This window comes from Echinococcus granulosus (assembly GCF_000524195.1).
Source record: "Echinococcus granulosus chromosome Unknown EG_S00105, whole genome shotgun sequence".
In the NCBI taxonomy this organism is placed as follows: Eukaryota; Metazoa; Platyhelminthes; class Cestoda; order Cyclophyllidea; family Taeniidae; genus Echinococcus; species Echinococcus granulosus.
Genome location: NW_020170485.1, coordinates 183,336 through 191,666, shown reverse-complemented (window position 1 = coordinate 191,666; position 8,331 = coordinate 183,336). Strand labels below are relative to the sequence as shown.

General features: G+C 42.4%; 1 protein-coding gene across 1 annotated transcript; it reads right to left on the bottom strand. All coding sequences in view use genetic code 11, as the record gives it.

The window, feature by feature from the left end:
* Positions 1–2,550: 2,550 nt before the first annotated feature.
* EGR_08398 (hypothetical protein) lies at positions 2,551–7,110 on the bottom strand (the record flags this gene model as incomplete). The annotated part of the gene is made up of 3 exons (XM_024497647.1): positions 2,551–2,644; positions 3,750–4,026; positions 7,023–7,110. The coding sequence occupies 3 exons, from the start codon at positions 7,108–7,110 to the stop codon at positions 2,551–2,553; spliced, it is 459 nt and encodes a 152-aa protein (XP_024347951.1).
* Between the last annotated feature and the right edge of the window lie 1,221 nt (positions 7,111–8,331).

Below are 8,331 nucleotides of genomic sequence, written 5' to 3'. Positions count from 1 at the left end.
AGTGTACTCTAAACAGGCTCATAAATGACCAGAGAAATGACCATTTCTGAGGCCAAAGAATTGGAGAAAAAAAATCTTTTAGTGGGATTGACAAGTTATCGATAATATGGCAGGCCAGATTTGGGAAAAATTGAGGTGGTGGAACCTTGAGTGTTTAAAGTGCATAACCTTTGACATCTATGACCTCTGGCATTAAGTGCAAAATTTTATCTCATATTTAACGATTCCGTGCGCATTACTGAATTCCCAAACAGAGGCGCCTATGGGTATATTCGGTCGAAAGATAAACGCATACAAGAGGGGTGAAAATTATATCTGTAATAGCAGACGAAGGGGAAAACAGACGACTTACACAAGACGAGAAATGCGCTTACAAGCTAGTGACAAAATGTCTCACATGCAAGCACACACGCACAAGTAGGCAGGCGGGGGGCGGGGAAGGAGAGGGCAGTCGGTCAAGTAGATCCAATGTGTGTGTAGGAAGGACATGTGATAAATGGCTGCAGCCAATGCTGTGAAGGAAAGTCAAGGTCGAGTGGTGATTGGTGGAGATTAGTAATGAGGGCGTTTAAGACATCACTGTGTGCACACACGTCTCAACGACTAATCTCCTACTTTCTTTGTGTTAACGTCTACTGTCTGCGCACCCGTATACGTGTGTGCTGAGATGTGCCTTGTTCGAAGAATGACGAGAATTCCAACCAATTGGAATGGAGTATTGTGTTCGTTGATGATAGTACAACTAATTAAAAGGAACCAGAGGAGTATGGGGCCGTTAATGTGAGGAAACGGCTTTGGATGTTAAAATTTAAGCTATCCTTAACCAGTTTGAACGTGACGCTTTATTCTTTTATTTTTTTGCTTAATCAGGGTAGGTCAGAAGCACAGCACTGAGCAAACTCAAAATGTCTAAGATGACGAAATTTGAAGTAGTCGAGTTGGACTGTTAAATAATAGAAGAGTTAAGTCCTTGTTAACAAGACAAGCAAAAGGTGCTTGGAATTGCAGAAATTGTTAAACGGTGGTGATCTTAAAGTGGCAGGACGAGGGTGCATTATGTTAGTGGTGCTAAGAGCTAAGAGGAGTTTGGAGTGCAGAGCTCAGCAAAAAGCGCAAAATAAGTCCCTCATTTTATTACAATAATAACATATAGTAAATTTCTCAAGACAAAGGTTGCGCAACTGCTGCGGTGAAAAAGCGGTAAAAGGTACACTCAAGAGGTCTTTAAAACCCCAGAAAATTTCATTATCTCCTGACAACTGTGCGCCAGTCGAATGCCACTCGTGGGAGAAAAAAATTGAATTGAACGGTAATTTTGGGCTTGAAAAGGAAATGTAATATCAATTTTGGCATAAATATGAAAGATTTATAACGCGCATACTGGGGGGCTGCTTTCAACTACTAAAAGTAGTAAATTTCAGACTCTATTGGTAATACAGCTATGAACAGTAAGCGCGGAAGTTACATATTTACGATTTTGCTTGTTTAAGCTTGATCTAGGCATGTTATTCTACCGCCATGAATAGGGCAGTTATAGTGTAGCTGTAACGGGTTGAAGTGATCGTCAAATGCAGAGTACTAAGGAATTCGGGAAATTTCTACTGACTAAAAGTAGCAGGAAAACAAGAATAGTCGTGAAGCCAAGATGGTAGGTTCTAGAGCCAGGAATTGAAGAACTTACCTAGTAACCTGCTTACTATTGAGACGCGAAGTACAGCAAAAATTGCAGTACTACTGAGATAACTAAGTAGCGGGGACGATGAGCCTAGAATACATAATCTTGGAGGCGTTTCTCAAAAAAGAGAAAAAAATTGTAGACTCCATTCAGAGTTGAAAGATGATTCCTGAAGTCATGCAGCACAGGGGAGGGAGTGCTAAGAAGTTGTGTTCAGGAAAGAAATATGGGTTTTTAGAGACTCATATCACCCGAACTTAAAAGGCTAACCCTATCCCCGCCTAATTAGGCTTGCGTTATTCATGGGAGTAAATAATGGCTTTCCATCAGCGGCACAGTACTTTTTTCCGCGCTTTGTACCATCGTCTCTTCCCTTTGAACCATAACGGCGGCAAAATCGAGGCTAATTTGCTTCCAAGGCTGCAAAAACCTGTTGTATGACATTCAGAGGAGGAAGCAGGGGTTCGCAAGTGGGCTATGTTTGTTTACTTTAGGTAATAAATTGCGCAGAAGTAAATGTGACATCACATTCCAAAAGGGCCTGTATTAATGATCAAGTTGACTTGCATATTGCTGAGGGGATGATACCCTTGGACGATTATTGTGTCAATCTGGTGTCACGTAGAAGAAGCTTTTAGGCAGCTGCCTTGTGCAAGCAAGTCAAATCAAATGCCAAAACGATCAAGCAGACAGTGAGGATTACCTTACAACCGGCGGTAAATATTTGAACATTATGTGATTCTCCTCATCTCTCCTCTTCTAGCCCCTGCCACAGCCAAAAAAATCAAACGCCCACGTCTTCCAGTGGTAATGACTTTTGAAAATTAATTCAGATTTTGCTTCTTGCACATCCACCCCTGCACAAAAAATCAGGCTTAAAGCAAATTATCAAAGACAAATGACAGCTTCATAGACCAGCCAATCATAATTTGACACAACAAATCAAAATCCAACACTTTTTGAGATCTTCTATGGCACTTTGATAGTAACAAAAGACGCTAGCTCTTTAATCGCAGTGATTTGTGTACTTTGCTTCTGCGTCGTTGTCTTATAGCCATGCCATAAAAAGCTTTCTCCCCTTCTTGCCTGCTCCCTCCCTCCCGCCGCCGCCATGTGCCCAAACAATGGGCTATAAAGGACGGAGGAGGCAAACAAGATTTATTTGACTTGAAAAGCAAATTTAACACTGACTCTGAACCAATCCTTTGGTAGAGATAGCAAAATAAATAATGTGATTACTGCACAAAGATCGCACAAAGTAGTTGAAAATTGGCCTACTAGGGTATCAAGTTAATCCTCAACTTTGTTATTGGAGGGAGGGGAAGCTCAAATTTGTAAAGACTCTTCAACTAGAGATGTTTTAGGTAAATGTGAATTAGCAATCGCCATTACAGCCTCTGTGGATGGTGCGTTGTTGAAACGATGACAAGAGCGTTGGCAATGAGGGTGTGAGATCGACTTAATGGCTACTTGATAGCCCCTCCGCCTCAGATCAAGGAGCACCACACATTCCACCTAATTATTCTTGTGCTCAGTCAATCTTTGTGACACACCGTAAGGTGCTGCCACGGTATGACAACTTGCTTGTAACAGTTGAGCTTATGGTAAGAGAGGCAGGGTGCAGGCTGCGAGGCTACCCACTTCACCATATTCGTGTAGTGGTATAAAGAAGCATCTTTTATGAGGAAAAAGGAAAGCGTCTAGGACAAATTATTTCTTAAGGGCAAGGATTACTCCGAGGGCATTCGAAGTGGAAGAAGCCGATAGCAAACTACTGATTCGACCCAGGAGTATCATGAGACCCACTACTTAGCTGTTTGGCATGCCATTCCCCATTCTAAGCAAGTCTAACGCGAATTTCTACCCTAACGATGGAAAAAAAAAGCATTTGGGTGTGTGTTGCCGGAGGCAATAAATTCATCTGTGCCAAAGTGTGTACTCGAGTAGAGAAGCCAAGTATCAAATGGGTGTTTTCCATGCACAACAGATGCAGAGCAATTCCAACCTCTAGGCGCCATGACGACTCTTGAAAAAAAAAACAAAGTCGCAGAAGCATTGACTGTTAGCTTTGAACTCGTCTATAGCCCAGTACACTCCAGTATTTTGAAGGTTACGGAGTATGAGGTGAAGGAAAGTGTGAAAATGTCGTTTTTGATTACGCAAACCATATTCACGTGTCAAAGTCCTTTTTGGTTGCATTTTCACTGATACAATGAAGAAGAGTGCTTGGTGTTTTTTTGCACAAAGAAGAGTATGCAATGATCGAGAAAACGCACAACCTTGGCAAAGTTCAAGGCAGTCTAGTTCAACAAAATAGCAAGGAGCATGTTTACCCCAGCACTGGTATTTCTCTGGGAAAAGAAGAATGTGAACTACCACAAGCAAAACAGGTCATTTTTACAGGGAAGCAAGTTTGCTTTTAAGAACTCTCCTGCTGTTAACCTTCACCGACTCCCACCATCTGCACTGGATGTGAGTCATCTCGTGGTGATAAGGCATGGGTCTGGAAGAGAGCCATAGTGTCCGCCCACAGAAGGACTGGTATAGTTCCACAGCCCATTGCAGAAGACTGGAAAAACCCTTATTGTATTAAAGAAAAAAAGACTTTACGTATGGAATTTGCTTTTAGGTAAAGGTGGAAAGCCTTTTGGGGTCTTAAAAAATGCCCATATAGAAAAAAGGCGAAGGATGGAAAGAGGCAACCATCACGCATCTCGTTATCAAAGCAGTTGACACTGGAGAGGGGGTGGGGAGGCGTGACGAACGTCTAGAGTTCACGGGGTCGAATGAGGTTCAGCAATCAGGACATTTTCATCTCCTGTCATCTCACTTTAGCTTCCAAAAATTAATTAGAGTTGGCTAAAAATGAAATGTTGGGGGGGGGGGGGACATAATATGTCTGATCTCTTCAAGCAAGTCTAAGTTCTATTGTTAATACCTCAAAATTTTGCTTTGAATCCAAGCATTTCATTCACTTTTTAACGACACATCATTGTTATGACTTCAAACCGTCTTTTTCATAGTGATTTGGCATGATACTATGCGGCTGCCCAGGTGCAACAATGAGGTCAATCTAGGTCAAAGGATGCGATAGCTATGAGAAACGGAGGCGAGGGCCAGGATGATGCTAACGTTTTGGTGAATAATGCGGAAGAGGTGAAAGCAACAACACATTCACATCCCTCCAAGGGTTTATTGAAAGATGTACCTTCGATGAGTAAGTACCTTCGCTTAATCCACGTTGTCTAGTCCGAGGTAGTCATCGAGGCATTACCTCCAGGCGTGGATGCAAGTGACTAAATCTTGGTCGGTGGATGACTCAACCAACCAGCCCATCACGAATTTTTATCGTTTAATACGAAACCCTCGAAATTTCCCTACTTTAATTTTCCTTGGAGGTAGATCGCCAATAACAACGACTTTCAGATTGATTACTAGGGAAGCTCCACTTCGATTATCAACCTATTCAAGAGTAAGCAATCATCTTTGTCTCCTTGACAAAGGCATTGGCTGAATTCAGAATGGCATGCAATACCTCAAGGCACGAAATCAGTCAACAGAGGAACTTCTAGTCTACTCATCTTTCAGTGAAGGAGAGCACTCGAGAGCGATAGCTTAAGCTGAATTTTCAAACCGTGCTAAAGACGGAGGAGTTCAAACTCCACATTCACTTTGGAGGGTCATCAAACAAACAGAACCATTCAGTCGATTTTATATCTTTACTTTCTGGAAAGGAACCAGTTTAAATTCTGCCTCTCTGTTTTTGTGGCACAAAGACGACTCATTATCTTCAGCGTTTGGACATATCTTGGATCGATTCAGATCACAATAGAAAGTAAAACAGTCTTCTTCAATGTTAAGAGACTTTCACGAACGATGAACTAGATCAAATACAAGCACATTAAATCACGTAACGGACACAGCTGGACCATCGCTAACATGTCCGAGTAAAGTGGAGACAAAAGCAGCTTGGAGAAAATAAGGTGGTAGGATTTCTCTTAGAGAAACGGCTTTAACTGTGAAAGCTGGGAAAAAGAGCCAGACTATGACGATCTTCTTAAGTGGAGTAAACCGCAGTAGGCGTGGGATCTCAGTACTTTGAGAGCGTAAGAGACTACTCAAGGGCCATTTGAACAATGCCACATTTTCCAAATGGGTACAGATCAATTCCCAATGGTTTTGGCAGATCCTGAAGTCGATGGTGCCCCAAGTGGGCGTGGATTCTCTCGCAAAGCGAGAGGAATGTTGCTTTTCCCTTACTTCATCAGATTCTAAAGACACTTATTGCCCATGGATTCTTGATAGTCTACGACTCAAAGGGAGCACATCAGGCCAAATTCAGCAAATATGTTGTTTATTATGATTTCAAGGAGTCCTGATGACACTGCTTTGCATGAGATAAGACAAACCAGGCGTAAACCAAGACTGAGACGCTGTCCAAGGCCATTTCAGAGAAGTTGTCTTGTTCAAAACCAATCTTAGATGAAAAAATGTAGGGCCAGCTCTAGTTCCGTGTATTTTAAGAGGAATGGGTGGAAGGAATGCGTCTGATTTAAAACTATTGTAAAGTAACCTCTGCTCCGCTTCAGCCGATTCTAAAGGTAGACTGTTTACACGCACCCTTTTGGTGGGGCTGTACATACATAAGGCACACACACACAGACCCACAATCCACAGCCGTCAAAAAAAAACAAAAAGGATGCCTTTAGTTTAATAAATGCCACAACTAGTCTGGCACGTGCTTATGCGTTGGTGCCAGCACGCACTGTCTGGCAGTACTTCAAGGAACTTCAAAGGACATTACCTCCAACAAGTATCCAGTCCTTTTGTGTTGCTCTTTAACTCCTTCACTATGCTGTGTGTAGAGGGCTGGCTGCAAGCACGGTGAGACATCTAAGAGATTTGGAAGTCGACATTTCAAATATGATCACCCATAATTTTGTACTTTCGTGATGGTCATTGGCGTGGTGGTTCCATACCTAGCCCACAGCCTCGGAAGCTGCTCCTTCAAATATTTAATCAGCCTGATCCTGATACGCATCTCGTCGGGACACTAAACTCAATCTTCTGTGAAGAGTTAGGTACTAGAGGAACTGGCGCATGCTGGGCACCAGTAGCAGGCTGTACCTACAACATCTTTCGTGCAGAGACTTTGGGGGTAAACAAAAACGCTGAAATGAATGTGCAGATGTGAGAGGAGGGAAAGATGTCAACAATAGTGTTATTTTAACATCACAAAACCCGCAGTACTTTCGCTTATTTTTCTTGGAAAAAGTAGTGAATGGCCCTATCTGAAGGTGTCACGTGATCACCTCTGTCCGATAGACTGGCCGTCACCACAATTTACCAGAACAGCTGTTATCCTGGGACAAAAATGGTAGTAAACTATGTGCATCTGGAGCAGCGATTAACTTCGGTTTGAGAATATTGTGCATTCATCTAAGGGCGAATTAGAAAGGTTCATGATATAGTGTACCGAACGGAGGACATTCCGAACGTTCAAATGGAAGGAATGAAAAAGTGGTTCACTAAAGCCGAAAAAGATTGAATGGAATGACTACGGAAAAACTAAATTCCCATACCAGTGAAGCAATTGCTAAAAGAGTAACATCACTACAGAGACTTAGACGCAGAAATGCAAAAATCCGCCATAAATAACACCCATAAAAGGAAATATCTGCGCCGCTTTACCGTGTAGGTATCAAGTTTTTAGAAATAACTTAAGCACTGAGGTAGAATCTTAGTTTGGGTACATCTTTAAAGTAGATTTTGAGGTACTACAGGATTTTTGACTCTAGAAACGTTCCCAAAAGGAGACAAATAGAGAGGTCGTGAGCTCTTCAGACAACCGTCCACGCACTTTTGCGTCAAGTGGAGAAAGAGGAGGTGACGGAGACCCCGAGGCTAGTAAGGGTCATCAAAGGCGTAATTTCATCCTTTCACTCCACCGCGTCCCTCTACCATCTCCACGCCTAATGTCCAGTTATGCAGCGCTTTAGAATTGAAAAGGCGTGCGATCCTGCACACCAGTGTACATACACGCACCAGGAAAAAAAAGTGGCGCATTGAGCAATCAGGACAATAAACATTTAGTTCGGACAACAGACAAGTATAAAAGGGGGGTGAGTGATTTTGGGACGCAAGCACTGGCTGTAATCATTTGCCAGCAAAAAACAAAGAAAGCAGCAAGCTCTTTATTCTCCTCTCCATTATTGTAAAAGAATTACACCCATTACGAAAATTACTTTGTCTCTGGGCTTGTCAATAATCTTGGCGCCAATTCACTTTAACAATGGTATGATTCGTGGCGGTGAATAGTGGAGCAGCGCGGAGCAGGCAGCTTGGAATGTTAATTAACAAAGAAAAAAGAAAGGCATTTGGCAGGGTAGCAGTGTGGCAAGTTAAGGGTGGCAAAGGCATTAATACATTTTAAATAAAGTGTGAATTAGCAGTAGCAGGAGTTTAATCGCCTTTCCTGTGGCCTGGCCTATTCTCTTGTAAAATCAAAATGAGGCAACTCGTGACATCGTAAACAAGGTGTTTGACAATGTGACAGATGACCCTACTCCTGAACATTAGCCACGGAAACAGGGTGAGTTGTAGAATAACATCAGTGGTGAAAAGAAATGGCTGAATGAACCAGCGGCTTCCACCTT